Source organism: Eleutherodactylus coqui, chromosome 8 (assembly GCF_035609145.1).
Source record: "Eleutherodactylus coqui strain aEleCoq1 chromosome 8, aEleCoq1.hap1, whole genome shotgun sequence".
Classification (NCBI taxonomy): Eukaryota; Metazoa; Chordata; class Amphibia; order Anura; family Eleutherodactylidae; genus Eleutherodactylus; species Eleutherodactylus coqui.
In genome coordinates this window covers 108,152,362-108,171,370 of record NC_089844.1, presented here as the reverse complement: position 1 = coordinate 108,171,370, position 19,009 = coordinate 108,152,362, and the positions used below count along the sequence as shown (strand labels likewise).

Here is a 19,009-nt window from a genome sequence, read left to right as displayed (position 1 = left end):
CTATACTCAGAAGAGGAAGGTCTGTGGGGCATATTGGAAGAGATTGGAACCTCTATTGTGGTTGAACAACTAATTTCATCGTTAATAAGTTCACAATAATGCTTTCATTTTTAATATTATGTTTGTTTTTGCTAGATATTGAATGTTTACTAACATATTATTTATTGCATGATGTTTATAGTGAGGACTATTTAGTGCTTTCTTGAGTATAGTGAACCTTTTGAGCTCAAAAGTCCTCCCACTGGCACTATACCAACATTTCTTCTGTAGACATTTCTCCTACTCCCTTGCTTTCCTGCTCAGAAATGGTTGTCTCCTCAATGTAGCTTTAACTAATTTCTTCTACAGTGGGGAAAAAAAGTATTTAGTCAGATACCAATTGTACAAGTTCTCTCACTTAAAAAGATGAGAGAGGCCTGTAATTGACATCATAGGTAGACCTCAACTATGAGAGACAACATGAGAAAATATATCCAGAAAAATCACATTGTCTGAAATTTAATTAATTTATTTGCAAATTATGGTGGAAAATAAGTATTTGGTCAATAACAAAAGTTCATCTCAATACTTTGTTATATATCCTTTATTGGCAATGACAGAGGTCAAACGTTTTCTGTAAGTCCTCACAACGTTGGCACACACTGTTGCTGGTATGTTGGCCCATTCCTCCATGCAGATCTCCTCAAAAGCAGTGATGTTTTGGGGCTGTCGCTGGGCAATACAAACTTTCAACTCCCTCCAAAGGTTTTCTATAGGGTTGGGATCTGGAGACTGGCTAGGCCACTCCAGGACCTTGAAATGCTTCTTACAAAGCCACTCCTTTATTGTCCTGGCGGTGTGCTTGGGATCATTGTCATGCTGAAAGACCCATCCACATTTCATCTTCAGTGCCCCTGCTGATGGAAGGAGGTTTGCACTCAAAATCTCACGATACATGGCCCCATTCATTCTTTCATGTACACGGATCAGTCGTCCTGGTCCCTTTGCAGAGAAACAGCCCCAAAGCATGATGTTGCCACCCCCATGCTTCACAGTAGGTATGGTGTTCTTTGGATGCAACTCAGCATTCTTTCTCCTCCAAACACGATGAGTTGTGTTTCTGCCAAACAGTTCTACTTTGGTTTCATCTGACCATATGACATTCTCCCAATACTCTTCTGGATCATCCAAATGCTCTATAGCAAACTTCAGTCGGCCCCGGACATGTACTGGCTTAAGCAGGGGGACACGTCTGGCACTGCAGGATCTGAGTCCCTGGCGGCGTAGTGTGTTACTGATGGTAGCCTTTGTAATGTTAGTCCCAGCTCTCTGCATGTCATTCACTAGGTTCCCCCGTGTGGTTCTGGGATTTTTGCTCACCATTCTTGTGATCATTTTTACCCCACAGGGTGAGATCTTGCATGGAGCCCAAGATCGAGGGAGATTATCAGTGGTCTTGTATCTCTTCCATTCTCTAATTATTGCTCCCACAGTTGATTGCTTCACACCAAGCTGCTTGCCTATTGCAGATTCAGTCTTCCCAGTCTGGTGCAGGACTACAATTTTGTTTCTGGTGTCCTTTGACAGCTCTTTGGTCTTCACTAGAGATGAGCGAACGTACTCGTCCGAGCTTGATGCTCGGGCGAATATTAGGGTGTTCGGGATGCTCGTTACTCGTAACGAGCACCACGCGATGTTCGGGTTACTTTCACTTTCATCTCTGAGACGTTAGCGCGCTTTTCTGGCCAATTGAAAGACAGGGAAGGCATTACAACTTCCCCCTGTGATGTTCCAGCCCTATACCACCCCCCTGCTGTGAGTGGCTGGGGAGATCAGATGTCACCCGAGTATAAAAGTCGGCCCCTCCCGCGGCTCGCCTCAGATGCGTTGTGAGTCACTTGTGACAGAGATCAGGGACAGTGCTATAGTGTTGGAGCTGCTGTAGGGAGAGCGTTAGGAGTTAGTGTAGGCTTCAAGAACCCCAACGGTCCTTCTTAGGGCCACATCTAACAGTGTGCAGTAGTGTGGAGGCTGCTGTTAGCAGTGTTGCACATTTTTATTTCTTTTCCAAATCGGCTGTGCAGAGCATTGCGCCCTGCAGTAATACTACAGGGACAGAAGTGGTGGTTAGGCAGGGAGAGTGTTAGGAGTTAGTGTAGGCTTCAAGAACCCCAACGGTCCTTCTTAGGGCCACATCTAACCGTGTGCAGTACTGTGGAGGCTGCTGTTAGCAGTGTTGCACATTTTTTTTTTTTCAAATCGTCCGTGCAGAGCATTGCGCCCTGCAGTAATACTCCAGGGACAGAATTGTGTAGGCAGGGCCAGAAGACATATTTTATTGATTAAATATAGTCAGTGGGCCTCTCCTTTAAAAAAAAAGGGCAAAAATTCTATTTGGCCTGCAGGCTTGCGCCAATTTATTTCCTGGCTGGGAAATCACCGCTCTGCTGCAGTTAATAACACTGCAACACTGCAGTTCTGTGACACACAGCAGGGCCACAACACATTTATTATTGATTGAATATAGTCAGTGGGCCTTTCCTTTTAAAAAAAAAGGGCAAAAATTCTATTTCGCCTGCCTCTGACAGTCCTCAGCGTTCTGGGTACGTGTGTGCTGGGTGGAGAACGTAAAAAAAAATCATACGCAGCCAGCTAAGTTTAACAGCAGGCTTGCGCCAATTTATTTCCTGGCTGGGAAATCACTGCTCTGCTGCAGTTAATAACACTGCAGTTCTGTGACACACAGCAGGGCCACAACACATTTATTATTGATTGAATATAGTCAGTGGGCCTTTCCTTTTAAAAAAAAGGGCAAAAATTCTATTTGGCCTGCCTCTGACAGTCCTCAGCATTCTGGGTACGTGTGTGCTGGGTGGAGAACTTAAACAAAAATCATATGCAGCCAGCTAAGTTTAACAGCAGGCTTGCGCCAATTTATTTCCTGGCTGGGAAATCACCGCTCTGCTGCAGTTAATAACACTGCAACACTGCAGTTCTGTGACACACAGCAGGGCCACAACACATTTATTATTGATTGAATATAGTCAGTGGGCCTTTCCTTTAAAAAAAAAGGGCAAAAATTCTATTTGGCCTGCTGGCTTGCGCCAATTTATTTGCTGGCTGGGAAATCAAATCACTGGTAATACAGCATGCTGAGGGGTAGGGGTAGGCCTAGAGGACGTGGACGCTGCCGAGGATGCGTAGGCCCAAGTGAGGGTGGGCACAGGCCGAGCTCCTGATCCAGGTGTATCGCAGCCGACTGCTGTGCGATTAGGAGAGAGGCACGTTTCTGGCGTCCCCACATTCATCGCACAATTAATGGGTCCACGCGGGAGACCTTTATTAGAAAATGAGCAGTGTGAGCAGGTCCTGTCGTGGATGGCAGAAAGTGCTTCGAGCAACCTATCGTCCACCCACAGTTCTGCGCCGTCCAGTGCTGCAAATCCGAATCCTCTGGCTGCTGCTCCTCCTTCCTCCCAGCCTCCTCACTCCACTACAATGACACATGCTCAGGAGCGGGAAGACTCCCAGGAACTGTTCTCGGGCCCCTGCTCAGATTGGGCAGCAGTGGTTCCTCTCCCACCAGAGGAGTTTATCGTCACTGATGCCCAACCATTGGAAAGTTCCCGGGGTCCGGGGGATGAGGCTGGGGACTTCCGGCAACTGTCTCAAGACCTTTCAGTGGGTGAGGAGGACGATGACGATGAGACACAGTTGTCTATCGGTGAGGTAGTAGTAAGGGCAGTAAGTCCGAGGGAGGAGCGCACAGAGGATTCGGAGGGAGAGCAGCAGGACGATGAGGTGACTGACCCCACCTGGTTTGCAACGCCTACTGAGGACAGGTCTTCAGAGTGGGAGGCAAGGGCAGCAGCAGGGCAGGTTGCAAGAGGCAGTGCGGTGTCCAGGGGTAGAGGCAGGGCCAGACCGAATAATCCACCAACTGTTTCCCAAAGCGCACCCTCGCGCCATGCCACCCTGCAGAGGCCGAGGTGCTCTAAGCTCTGGCAGTTTTTCACAGAGACGCCTGACGACCGACGAACAGTGGTGTGCAACCTTTGTCGCGCCAAGATCAGCCGGGGAGCCACCACCAACAGCCTCACCACCACCAGCATGCGCAGACATATGATGGCCAAGCACCCCACAAGGTGGGACGAAGGCCATTCACCGCCTCCGGTTTGCACCGCTGCCTCTCCCCCTGTGCCCCAACCTGCCACTGAGATCCAACCCCCCTCTGAGGACACAGGCACTACCGTCTCCTGGCCTGCACCCACACCCTCACCTCCGCTGTCCTCGGCCCCATCCAGCAATGTCTCGCACCGCACCGTCCAGCCGTCGCTAGCGCAAGTGTTTGAGCGCAAGCGCAAGTACGCCGCCACGCACCCGCATGCTCAAGCGTTAACCGTCCACATAGCCAAATTTATCAGCCTTGAGATGCTGCCGTATAGGGTTGTGGAAACGGAGTCCTTCAAAAGTATGATGGCGGCGGCGGCCCCGCGCTACTCAGTTCCCAGTCGCCACTACTTTTCCCGATGTGTCATCCCAGCCCTGCACGACCACGTCTCCCGCAACATTGTACGCACCCTCACCAATGCGGTTACTGCCAAGGTCCACTTAACAACGGACACGTGGACAAGCACAGGCGGGCAGGGCCACTATATCTCCCTGACGGCACATTGGGTGAATTTAGTGGAGGCTGGGACAGAGTCAGAGCCTGGGACCGCTCACGTCCTACCCACCCCCAGAATTGCGGGCCCCAGCTCGGTGGTGGTATCTTCGGCGGTGTATGCTTCCTCCACTAAACCACACTCCTCCTCCTCCTCCTCCTCTGCAACCTCTGTCTCGCAATCTAGATGTGTCAGCAGCAGCAGGACGTCGCCAGCAGTCGGTGTCGCGCGGCGTGGCAGCACAGCGGTGGGCAAGCGTCAGCAGGCCGTGCTGAAACTACTCAGCTTAGGAGAGAAGAGGCCCACGGCCCACGAACTGCTGCTGGGTCTAACAGAGCAGACAGACCGTTGGCTTGCGCCGCTGAGCCTCCAACCGGGCATGGTCGTGTGTGACAACGGGCGTAACCTGGTGGCAGCTCGGCAGCTCGGCAGCCTCACGCACGTGCCATGCCTGGCCCACGTCTTTAATTTGGTGGTTCAGCGCTTTCTGAAAAGCTACCCACGCTTGTCAGACCTGCTCGGAAAGGTGCGCCGGCTCTGCGCACATTTCCGCAAGTCCCACACGGACGCTGCCACCCTACGCACCCTGCAACATCGGTTTAATCTGCCAGTGCACCGACTGCTGTGCGACGTGCCCACACGGTGAAACTCTACGCTCCACATGTTGGCCAGGCTCTATGAGCAGCGTAGAGCTATAGTGGAATACCAACTCCAACATGGGCGGCGCAGTGGGAGTCAGCCTCCTCAATTATTTTCAGAAGAGTGGGCCTGGTTGGCAGACATCTGCCAGGTCCTTGGAAAGTTTGAGGAGTCTACCCAGGTGGTGAGCGGGGATGCTGCAATCATTAGCGTCACCATTCCTCTGCTATGCCTCTTGAGAAGTTCCCTGTAAAGCATAAAGGCAGATGCTTTGCGCTCGGAAACGGAGGCGGGGGAAGACAGTATGTCGCTGGATAGTCAGAGCACCCTCCTGTCTATATCTCAGCGCATTGAGGAGGAGGAGGAGCGTGAGGAGGATGAGGAGGAGGGGGAAGAGACAGCTTGGCCCACTGCTGACGGTACCCATGCTGCTTGCCTGTCATCCTTTCAGCGTGTATGGCCTGAGGAGGAGGAGGAGGAGGAAGAGGAGGAGGAGGAGGATGATCCTGAAAGTGATCTTCCTAGTGAAGACAGCCATGTGTTGCGTACAGGTACCCTGGCACACATGGCTGACTTCATGTTAGGATGCCTTTCTCGTGACCCTCGCGTTGCACGTATTCTGGCCACTACGGATTACTGGGTGTACACACTGCTCGACCCACGGTATAAGGAGAACCTTTCCACTCTCATTCCCGAAGAAGAAAGGGGTTCGAGAGTGTTGCTATACCACAGGACCCTGGCGGACAAGCTGATGGTAAAATTCCCATCCGACAGCGCTAGTGGCAGAAGGCGTAGTTCCGAGGGCCAGGTAGCAGGGGAGGTGCGGAGATCGAGCAGCATGTACAGCACAGTGCAACACTCTTTAAGGCCCTGGATAACTTTATGGCTCCCCAGCAAGACTGTGTCACCGCTCCCCAGTCAAGGCTGAGTCGGCGGGAGCACTGTAAAAGGATGGTGAGGGAGTACGTAGCCGATCGCACGACCATCCTCCATGACGCCTCTGCCCCCTACAACTACTGGGTGTCGAAGCTGGACACGTGGCCTGAACTTGCGCTGTATGCCCTGGAGGTGCTTGCTTGTCCTGCGGCTAGCGTCTTGTCAGAGAGGGTGTTTAGTGCGGCTGGGGGAATCATCACAGATAAGCGTACCCGCCTGTCAACCGACAGTGCCGACAGGCTTACACTCATCAAGATGAACAAAGCCTGGATTTCCCCAGACTTCTCTTCTCCACCAGCGGACAGCAGCGATGCCTAAGCAATACGTAGGCTGCACCCGCGGATGGAAGCATCGTTCTTAATCACCATCCAAAACGGGGACATTTCTGCTTCATCAATCTGTGTATAATATTCCTCCTCCTCCTCCTCCTGCTCCTCCTCCTGAAACCTCACGTAATCACGCCGAACGGGCAATTTTTCTTAGGGCCACAAGTCTCACTCATATAATTTTTCTAAACCATTTTTATACGTTTCAATGCTCTTAAAAGCGTTGAAACTTTAACTTGAACCAATTTTTCGTTAAACTGGGCTGCCTCCAGGCCTAGTTTTACCACTTAAGCCACATTAACCAAAGCGATTAATGGGTTTCACCTGCCATCTTGGTTGGGCATGGCCAATTTTTTCTGAGGTACATTAGTACTGTTGGTACACCAATTTTTTTGGGCCCTCACCTACAGTGTAATCATAGTAATTTCTATGTTCTTCGCCTGCACTCATGGTACAGAAAGGTGTGTGGGGTTGGCCTACACTTTTGCTACATAAATGTAACTGGGGCCTTGTCTATACTGCAGCTACTGAAATGTGAAAGAGACTGTTATCTCCCTAAACTGCTGCAATGGGAATGTTACTGGGGCCTGTCTTGAGTGCTACTATTACTGAAATGGAACTAAGACTGCTCTCCCCCTATACTGCTGCTAGTGATATGTTAGTGGGGCCTGTCCCTAATGCTACCGCTGAAATGTTAATAATTCTGGGCTCTGCCTATACCGCTGCTAATGGTATGTCACTGGGGTGTGGAAACAGAGGCTTCACAAAGACATGATGCAGCGAGGCCATTTCCCACCAACGCTGTTACTGTTAAGGTGCATATAACCACGGACACGTGGAGAGGACACATAGTGCCTCCAAAACATCCCCCTCCTCCTCCAACAATGAAAACATTCTTGGCAAATACCTTTGCATTGGTCCGTCTGGTGGCAGTCCAAGAATTTCACCTTTAACGACACAACAAGAGAGCACCACCACCATCCCCCCGCCACGGCCCACTTAATCCTGGCCACATTCCGAAAACCAACTACATAAAACCGCGCTACTAGGTCCGCAGTCACCACCACATTACCACCAACGAGGTTACTGTTAAGGTACATATTACCAGTCTGACTGGGGCATGCAGTGTGGGCCGAAGCCCACCTGTATTGTATCTGACGTTAGCTCTGCTGAGTAGGGCACTGCAATGGGATATATTTATGTACCGCCGGTGGGTTCCAGGGAGCCACCCATGCTGTGGGTCCACACGGAGTTGTAACTGCATCTGTCCACTTGTAAAGAACCCCAGTCAGACTGGGGCATGCAGTGTGGGCCGAAGCCCACCTGTATTAAGCACGACATTACCTCAGCTGTGATGGGCAATGCAATGGGATTTATTTATGTACCGCCGGTGGCTTCCTGGCACCCACCCATGCTGTGGGTCCACAGGGAGTTGTTACTACATCTGTCCACTTGTAAAGAACCCCAGTCTGACTGGGGCATGCAGTGTGGGCCGAAGCCCACCTGCATTAACCACGACATTACCTCAGCTGTGATGGGCAATGCAATGGGATTTATTTATGTACCGCCGGTGGCTTCCTGGCACCCACCCATGCTGTGGGTCCACAGGGAGTTTAACCTACATCTGTCCACTTGTAAAGAACCCCAGTCAGACTGGGGCATGCAGTGTGGGCCGAAGCCCACCTGTATTAACCACGACATTACCTCAGCTGTGATGGGCAATGCAATGGGATATTTTTATGTACCGCCGGTGGGTTCCAGGGAGCCACCCATGCTGTGGGTGCACACGGAATTCCCATTGCGGAGTTGTACCTGCCTGTGACTATTTATAAAAAACCGCGGTCTGACTGGGCCATGCAGACACCTTGACAGAATGAATAGTGTGTGGCACATAGGTTCCCCATTGCTATGCCCACGTGTGCAGCTCCAGATGGAGGTGGCACAGGATTGGATTTCTGATTGCTTCTGTACAGCATTGTGGACTATCGGCCCGCCCCTTTTATGGGGGGGGTCGCTGCCTAGCCATGCCAACCCTCTGCAGTGTGTGCCTGCTTTTCCTCTGGCAGACGCACTTATAAATAGACATGAGGGTGGCGTGGCATGAGGGCAGCTGAAGGCTGGGCAGGGACAATTTGGTGTACGCTGTGGACACTGTCGTGCGGGGGGGGGGGGCAGCATGTAACCCAGGAGAAGTGGCAGCGGAGTGTCATGCAGGCAGTGATTGTGCTTTGTTGGAGGTAGTGTGGTGCTTAGCTAAGGTATGCCATGCTAATGAGGGCTTTTCAGAAGTAAAAGTTGTTGGGAGGGGGGGGGGCACTCTTGCCGCTATTGTGGCTTAATAGTGGCACCTGTGAACTTGAGATGCAGCCCAACATGTAGCCCCTCGCCTGCCCTATCCGTTGCTGTGTCGTTCCCATCACTTTCTTGAATTGCCCAGATTTTCACACATGAAAACCTTAGCGAGCATCGGCGAAATACAAAAATGCTCGGGTCGCCCATTGACTTCAATGGGGTTCGTTACTCGAAACGAACCCTCGAGCATCGCGAAAAATTCGTCTCGAGTAACGAGCTCCCGAGCATTTTGGTGCTCGCTCATCTCTAGTCTTCACCATAGTGGAGTTTGGAGTGTGACTGCTTAAGGTTGTGGACAGGTGTCTTTTATACTGATAACAAGTTCAAACAGGTGCCATTACTACAGGTAATGAGTGGAGGACAGAGGAGCCTCTTAAAGAAGAAGTTACAGGTCTGTGAGACCCAGAAATCTTGCTTGTTTGTAGGTGACCAAATACTTATTTTCCACCATAATTTGCAAATAAATTCGTTAAAAATCAGACAATGTGATTTTCTGGATATGTTTTCTCATGTTGTCTCTCATAGTTGAGGTCTACCTCTGATGTTAATTACAGGCCTCTCTCATCTTTTTAAGTGGGAGAACTTGTACAATTGGTATCTGACTAAATACTTTTTTTCCCCACTGTATATGATCATTAGCTTCTGACACTGTCCTGTCTTGCTGCTGGCCCATGTGCAGTCGGTTGTTGGGTGCCTTCGGCACAGTATGGGGAGAACATTTTTAATGTTATAGTAATAAATCAGATATATATTCATTCTCCAGTAATTGTTCAGAATGTGGAAGAAATTCTTATATTTTTAAATAATGCCTGGTGCCTTGAGCTCTATTGCATCCATCCAATCCATTCTTTGTGATTTTCTTTTGAATTACTTTTGCAGGTGCAAAAATATCACTTCCTCCATGAAGCAGCTGGGTGGCCTCTGGCAGTGTCCCAGGAGATTGCTGAAATCCTACAGTATGGACCAAAAGCATTTCACCAGATGTGGAAGCAGAGCGGCTTAAGACAAATGCTTCGACATGACCTTCCTTTATACTTAGAAAAACTCAACAACTTGGTCCAGCAAATGCAAACTGAACTGCAAAGTAAGAGAATAATGTACAGTATTTTGCACTGCCTATGCCAAGTGAATCACGATGGACATCATTTTAGAAGTCCTTAAAGGGAATCTGTCAGCAGGCATGAGCACCATAAATATAAGGAGTCCAGAGATGTAGTTGTTATACTCACTCGACTGACCGTTTACATGCTGTCACCCATGGAAGTTGGTGCCAACGAGCTCATCTCTGCAGGCTGTATATGTGCATTCCCATAGAGAACAGCGTCTGCGTACACACACACATATTGTTCTCTATGGAAATACCCGTGCACAGCCTGTAGAAATGAGTCCACTGGCGCTGACTCCCACGATTGGAAGTGTGGGAACAAGGAGCCAGGTGAGTATAAAATCTACATCCCCAGACTTCCCGGACTAACTGAGTTTATGGTGCTCAAAAGTGGTGACAGACTCTCTTTAAAACAAGAATATTTTAGAATATACCTACAGTATAACCTTATGTGAAGGAAACTAAGAAAACAATCCAGCAAGTAACTAAAACACTACTACCAAAATAATACTAGACCATGTAGTGCACACAAAATAGTGCAGATAATAATGCCATACGGAGCTTAATAACACATTATATATACTAAAATAAGTATGTGATGCCCTGTTCAAATAATTAGTTCAAATAGTTCGATAGTACAGAGCCCAAATAATACCTCCAAATCCATAACATAGTAAGAAAAACAATACCTCCATATGAACTGCAAACATTGATGATATACAGAAATTATAGTGCCAAAAATTATTTTGCCAAAGTATTACTGTTTTAAGGCCTCTTTCACCCAAAATTTTGCTCAAAAATTTGCTTTAGGATTTGTAAGCCAAAACCAGGAGTGGGTCCAAAACACATCAAAGGTGCAAATGCTCCCAATCCCTTTTTCCTGTTTATGCTCTACTCCTGGTTTTGACTTACAGGTATTGATTAAAAATACCGATCAAAGGACTGATGTGTAAATGTAACAATCACTTCAACTACTAGAGGCGAACAGGAAATGGGAGAAGGTTTGCGCTTTTCCCCCTCTGCATTTATGTTGCGTTAAGATGACACTTATCTATCATTGTTTCTATCCTCATTGGCATTTAATTAAGGCCCATTTAATTTGTCCCGAATTTGGGCATGTACAATGAGGTTCCATGGGCACCAATAATTAAACATTAGGTAAAGGCCTCTCATTTAGTCCATAACAAGCTACAGATTATTTTGTCAGCCGGCTCTAGGACCACTACTGTTTTGGGCTTTCATGAAGTACCTGCTAAGTGGAGAAAGAAACATTTTTATCTGATAGGATGTATTACAAAGCTTCTTATAATCTCCTATGCTATTGATTTATGCAGTTTGTGGAAAGGTCAGTGTGACGCATCAGGTGTGGGCCCACTTTACTACTAACTGATTTAGCTTTGGGCAGTTCCTGAGGGCTGCACCAAGGAGTTCCCTGTTTTTCACCACTTAACTCTTTTTTGAGGGATCTGGTCTTGGCTGCAGAGGACTCTAGGCCGTTACACCAATAGTGATCTCTTGCAGTGGCAGCTGACAGAGACAGGTCAAAAGCACTGTAGTATGTTACAGAGGTACAGGCAGAGACAGAGTCAATGTAACAGGCCAAGATTGTGGCAAATGGAGTTCATGCAAAATGGAGAAACAGGCAGAGGGTCAGGGTAGGCACAGTCAGGTAAATCATATTTAAACAACAAGCCAGGTTCAGGACAAGCAAAATTTGAGAAAGCTGGTTAAACAGGCACAGATCACAACCAACGGTCGAGCAAAACTAGTCTCACCTTCACAGAACCAACAAAATCTATTGCTCTGATACCCTCTAGTGGAGGGAAGATACCTTAAAGGGCCACTTCAGTGATTTTTTAAAAATTCATTCATGATGTAGCTATCCCCCCAGTATATATAAGTCAGCTAGTGTTACCCTAGTTAGTTATTTCTTTCTATTTGAAACTCCCAGCCTCTTTTTCCTAAGATGGTCATGTGATCTTAATTCTGACCAGTTAATATCTAGCTGTGGTTAGGGATTAATTTTCTAGTCAATTTCTCAATCTGTCTGCATGGATCTACCACTGAAACTTTGTTGAATGACAGACAAGACACCCCTGCCACAGTTACTGATGATGATCACACAGCTCCCGTCAGACAGTTATAATAGAGGAGATCACAGCTCATCCTCCTGACTGTATGCTTATGGTCTATAGCCTATTTAGGTGAATATAGAAGATAATGTTAATTTAACTGTTCCCCCTTAAGACCCACTTGGTATAATCTTAATTTATGTTGGGCTGATGCATCATTAGATTGGTTGAATGTAAAAGTAAACAATCTTACCATCGAGATGATGCCTGACAGGGGGCTTCAGTGCAGGGTGACTAGATTACACAAAGGAGACCCCCAGAGTTTGACAGACAATCAGGTGAGGGGGCAGATATGGAAAAATGTGAGTTTTGCCAGAGTGGCCCTTTAAATAACCAGGAAAGTATAAGGATTGGTTGAGAATAGAAAAGCTGGGTGCATAGGTCAGCCATTTAAGAGGCAGAGCAGGTGCATGCACAAAGCGTACAGGTGGCACTGACGGGAGCATGGTGCAGTGTCTGCCACAATGAAACTGTAGAGTATGCCGACAGCTACAACCAGCAGGAGGAAGAAGATATTTTGTTAACCTCCTCCCTTCTAATTATATAATGTCATTAAAGCGGTTGTTTAGCCTAATTGTTTAATGAAGTTTTGGGCTTCCCCATGCCCCAAACTATATAACAGTAATATACTCAGTATTGCGCCAAAGCACCCTCTGGCACCACAACATCTGACAGGTGACATCTCTGGGTCATCTGGCCTGGTGACGTCCCATAAACTGGTCAAATAGGCTTCTAATGTAGAATCCCCTGACAAGTTTATGGGTTGTCACTGATGATGCACCTGTTGGACCTCCTATTAGCTGCAGCGGTCACGTGGGTAAACAACCATATGACTGCTGCAGCCAGTATGAACAGAAGACTGAAGGTCCGAAGCAGCAGCAGGGTGCTAGCGGGGAGTTGAGTATTGTGTTTGTTTTTTTAAATATATGACTCATCACCCTACTGACTCCAATCTTTTATAACTCAGAAGATCCCTCTAAGAAATGTGTACAGTGTTAATGTGCTATTTTATAGAGCTGTGTCATTTACTGTGTCATTTTAGAGCCTCTTTCTACATTAAAAGATGCCTATTACGATGCAACATTAAAACCACTGGATGACGTTTGGAAGGAAAGGACAGACACTAGCCTTCAGCAAATCAATGCATATCTTCCAAGTATTGTTAAGGATGAATGGTTAATGGAACCTATAAGACACATTCTACATGGCATGAAAGCTGGTATAGATTTGGTGAGTGTAACAACAATATGAAGTCTAAAGTTTGTGAGTCTATAGCACATTGTCAAACTCAAGGCCTGCGGGACAAATCCGACCTGCCACATCATTTTATGTGGCCCAAGACGAAGTCCGGACACAGAAAGACCAGATCTCCATTTTCCTCGGAGGACGTAGCCAGCACTTGGCAGAGGGAGCAGTGCCGACACAGGGAGCAGGTGTCATCTTGGATTCTCAACTCTGGCGCATGCCTCCATACCGCGCTGTTCAGCAACCCGCAGGTGGGGGGGGGGGGCACAGCTCTGACTGCCGTACCTGGCACCCTAGTCACCCTCCAAGGTAGGAAGCTCGGTGCTAAAGAGATGAAAGGGAAGAAACACCAACATAGTGCATAGAGCTTCATAGCCATAGTAAGGAGTAGTTACATGTAGGGCTTATTCACATGGGCATATGCTGTTTCGGTCTGTATTTTCAGATAAACTGGGCACATTCATTGTGTATTTTGACCTTCCTGCATTCCTTTTTTGGACAAGTATTCACATGCGCAAAACAAAACACAAGAAGGTCCCATCGATTTCTTTTCCATTTATGCATAACACACAGTGAATGTGCATGTATCAGCCGTATTCACCTTGTATTTATGCAATCCCATTGACTTTAATGGGCAATTTTGTATTGTAATATGGACCAAAACCGGACATGCTGTGATTTTTTTTTACACACGCGAAAAACGTATGTTTAGATACCCCAATACAAATCAACGGTGTTTAAGCTGTCTATATTACACATGTACAAATTGTGTACATAATACAATATGCAAATACACCTGTGTGAATGAGCCCTTATAAATGGCCCTTTGAAGGCAACCATAATGCTGATGTGACCCTCGGTGAAAGTGAGTTTGACACCCCTGAGTGTGTAGCAAGTATTTTTCTTAAAAGTCGAGATATCTGTCAAGACAACCCTCGATCAGCTGACTGCTGTGGGGTTAGCTTCAAAAATCTCTAGATGAAACAGCAGCTGGCCATACACTTGGGTGCTACAGGCTACATGTATCATTGCATGCTGGTAGTTCAAATGAATAGCCAACCATGTACAGATGTAGCAAAATTTAACTTATTGCTGATAACTTGCCAATGCTGATAAAAAGCCATTGAAAATCTGTTTTGTGCCACAGTTTGTTTAATGCATTAAAATGTAAAGTTAAATATTGTTCCATCTGTATGGAAACTCGGGGGTTGGTCCGTCAGGGCAAGAGCTTCTCTTATTGGCCCTTGATGTTAGCTAGCAAATGGTCATATGGAAAGGGGTTGTCTTAGTGAGAACAAATGAAAATTCAACAATTAAAAATGTCATTAAAAAGATTATAAAATTATTCCTTATTTACAGGATAGGGGATAACTTAATAATCGATGAAGATCCAACCACTGGGAACCCCACTGAAGCAGAGGTCATAAATGCATGCCACCGCTTAATTCCTTTCAAAGGAAGGGTTGAAAATGGCCTAGTACAACTGCTGGGCAATGTCCACTCATACAGCCACAAATGATAAGATTATTAGAATTTGACCCAACTGCTTATAAGATGTCCTGCATGTCATACTCTGCAAAACATGTCTACAAATGCAATGGAATATGATATGCATAAGTGTAATATTCAGATACTATGTGTGGACAAGTTAGTTGCCTTGACTGTGTGTATGATACCTCCATAAGCCAACACCTCTTCCCCCCCATACCCTTGTCCTTTGGTAAGGAGCTGCCATGTGCCAATTATCAGGTTTTCTGTCTTGGTGTGACACATTATAATTTGCTGTGTGTAAAGTTATGGCATCCTTTATTTCCTATGTGGTGGCATATGCTACATTTAACTAATCAAATGTTTTGGAAAGTAATGTGGTTTTTATGTTGCTTTAGGATTGGAAACAATGAACTTGATAAATATAATAAAATGAATTTCCATATAAGTCATATTAATCAACTTGACTTTAGGGCATCCATCAGATTCTGAAGTGGACAGAGAACAAACTTTCCAGGGCAGTTAGCAGGATACGGAAACCTCTGACAGGACTGTTCCGTTACTCCAGGTATGAGGATTAGCACCTTTGTGTACTATATTTAGACGTGTAATTATTTTATGCAAGACATAAGTTTTCTTCTTAGTGTATTTTATATATATATATATATATATATATATATATATATATATATATATATAAATAATTTGTTATGCAGATAAACTATAGACCCTTCATGATGACAGTGATATGATATCTAAGCGTAACTTTTCTTGACGTGTTACATATGGCTTAAAGGGGTTGTACTAAGATTTAAAGTTATTCCTTATACACTCTCTGATGAGTGGATGTCCCCCACAGATCATGAGAAGATCCCGGAATGAATGGTGTAGTCAAGCAAGCATGCTGCTGCTCTATTCATTTTAAAATTATTCAAATTATTCCTCTTATAATAAGCAAAAATTCCATATATTTTTATAAATCCGGGAGTTCAGTTCCTAATATGGTGGATGAATTCAATGCTTTCTACTCTAAATTGTATAATATGATAGATGACCTATCTACTCCTCAACCTACACATTCTCTAATTAATTAATTCCTCCAAAAAAAATCAAACGCTCCACAATTCCCCCAGACCACCTTACACAACTGAATGCCCCCATTCATCCTGCAGAAGTTTCAAAAATAATTAAATCTTTTAAGTACCACAAAACTCTGCGACAAGATGGATTCACTAACAAGTATTATAAATTATTTCATCCTCTAATTTCCCTCGCACCTAACCAAAACTCTTTAGAAAGCGGTTTCTTAAGGTCGTCTGCCGGATGAAATGCTGCATGCAACTATAGTTACAATCCCCAAATTGGGCAAATCATTAGACTCCTCAGCTAACTTCAGACCAATATCCCTGCTCAATTGTGATACTGAAATATATTCTAAATTGTTAATATAAAGACATTTAGTGGTACTTCCTGACTTAATTCATAATAATCAGGTGGGGTTTATGAGGGGGAGACAGGCCCTGGAAGCTACCAGGGGAACGCTAAATCTAATTTCAGAGGTTGGAGGCTCTCGTTTGCCTTCGCTGCTTCTTGCCTTGAATGCTGAGAAGGCAACAGAATCTACTGGGGCTGCGCTTTTGCTACTCTCCATAGATTTGGCTTTCACGACAATATTTTTAATGCTTTCCAAGCCCTATACTGTGTTTCCTCAGCCAAGGGTGCTGGTAGATGTTTTTTCTTTCCAAATCACCAGTGGTATGCAGCGAGGATGTCTCTGTCTCCTCTATAGTTCTCCCTTATAATAGAGCCAATGGCAGAGATGATCAGCTCAATCTCCAATATTAAATGTATCATGGCTGGTCTTGGGCAGCATAAAACAAGCCTGCTTGCGGATAATGTACTACTGATTATTTCATATCCTCTTCCCTCTTTTAAAAATGCGTAAAATTCTTATTCACTTTAGCCAAACCTCCTATCATAAACCTAATCATTCATTCTTGGCATTTAATATTCCAGAAGAACTTAAAATATCCATCCAGCTTGAACTTCCCTTCCTTTGGCTACGGGACAACATTCCATATTTGGGGATTAAGCTATGCTTTTCTCTAGCAAATCTCATTTTTATAAACTTCCTGCCTCTATTTTCTTCTAGTCAAACATAATTAAATCCTCTCTCAAGCCACAGAATTTCCTGGTTAGGGCGTGTTGTAATTTACAAGTTGCTAATTCTTCCCACAATTCTCAATTATTTCTACACAATCACTACCCCTATTACCCATTCCATAATAAGAAAATTCCAAATACAAATTTAATATGAAATAATAAAAAACGTAAGGTCACTATTACTTGCCTTCACCATAAATAGGGGAGCTGGGAGTACCGAATCTACGCTTCTACTATTATGCTACAGTTCTTAATCAATTAAAAAACTAGGACTACTATTCTTCAGACTCCAGTTGGCCTTCTATAGAGTTGTACTTAAAATGATAATAGACCATTAAAATCACTTCTATTCAAGCATGCATTGACCTGAAATGTACACTCCCTTCTCTGAAGAAATTCCTTCCCACCCCCTATGTTGGTAACTATTCAAGCTTGGAAAAAGCACAGAGAAAACTACTATAAAAATTTCTCTGGAGACTCTAATACTTTGTTCTCCACTTGAGGGTGTCCATTTGGGTTATAAAAGGAGTCACTTTTATTTCAGATCTTGTTCATAATTAGAGATGAGCGAGCGGGCGGGGAGCGGCGATCTCTCTCTCCCTCTCTCCCCCCCACTACCCCCTGCTCACTGCCGCAACTCACCTGTCACCCGCGCCGGCAGCCGAACCTTTTCTTCCGAGCAGGCAGGTACTCGCTAAGGGCAATGCTCAATCGAGTAATTGTCCTTAGCGAGTATGCTCGCTCATCTCTATTCATAATGACAAAATAAGACATTTTCTGAGCTCAGGTTAGAATTTGAAATTTCAGGTATAGATCCTTTTATATTTATCCAGATTTGCCCCTTTTTAAAATGCTTAACATTTTTGAAGTTCTCATCCATTCAAAGCTACATTATATCATATCCAAAAACTCTTCAGGCAGTCATTCATTTATGTCATATATCTAATGTGTTGTCAGGAGACATGGGCGAATCCAAAACAGCTAATTTTCTAAATTGGGAAAGAGATGTATCTACTAAATTCTCATTAAACCAATGTTTTTTTTTGTGTTAGAGTGTATCGGTAAAACTCCTTTTAGCTCCTGTCTTTCCGAGGTTCACTACAAGCTCCCAACTAGCTGCTACTTTACTCAAGTGAAAATTGATAAATGTTTCTCTGGTCTGAGCAATTTGTGCTGGAGGAATTGTGGTTACCCAGGCTCCATAATCCACATTTTCTGGGGCAGGTTTTCACCTCGTTTTGGGAAGAAGTACTATCCTTAAGGAATGTAACTCGAGTGACCATTTCTAATAACCCTGATATGATACTCCAGCTTGATTGTCTCCAGCTCGATACCTTTACCCTTCAGGAAACTGATTTGTCACATACTCCTTTCTGCAAAACTGATTATAGCTAAAAATGGGAAGTCCCCCAAGTCTCCTGCTATTACAGCCCTGATCTCCCTTATATCGAACATAACTCCTATGAAAAAATCTATGACCTTCATAAAAAAAACCTTCACATATGATGTGGAACCCTTGGAATCATTATTTTGCTCTTTGAACCTTATCCTGGTTATAAACTCCCTTATCGCATTCTACATTTCGTACATGTTTTACTTTTACTTTTTCTCTATCAGTAAGGGTGTGTACTTTTTATACTTTGTATTGCTTTTTATCAAATATTTGTCAAATTTTATGTTCACCGACTTCTATACAAAATATGACCCTAATTGTTTGTTAAAACATCTTTTTCAATAAAAAATGCTAATGATGAAAAAAAAGTTACATGCAGGACCTGCACTTTAAATCAATTATATCAAGGGTATAGTGGCTGGTAAGGGGCTCATGGCTTTTAATGCCTGAGGACCCACCCATGCTCTATGGGCATTACAACAATCAGCCGAAAGGTCCTGGTGTGAGGTGGGAGGCAAACCATCCTATTCTGGATTAGTGGAACTGAATGAATCAACATCAGAATCTCTGCTTCGTAGGTCCCTTAC

The 19,009-nt window shown here is 45.2% G+C and overlaps 1 protein-coding gene across 1 annotated transcript in view; it reads left to right on the top strand.

Annotated features, from left to right (window-relative positions):
- The window catches only part of LOC136577911 (uncharacterized), a 235,001-nt gene that overhangs the window by 198,155 nt on the left and 17,837 nt on the right, over positions 1-19,009 (top strand). The window contains exons 57-59 of the mRNA XM_066577827.1: positions 9,776-9,980; positions 13,176-13,363; positions 15,340-15,434. Coding sequence (XP_066433924.1) covers positions 9,776-9,980; positions 13,176-13,363; positions 15,340-15,434 — 488 coding nt within the window. The remainder of the gene's footprint in view (positions 1-9,775; positions 9,981-13,175; positions 13,364-15,339; positions 15,435-19,009) is intronic.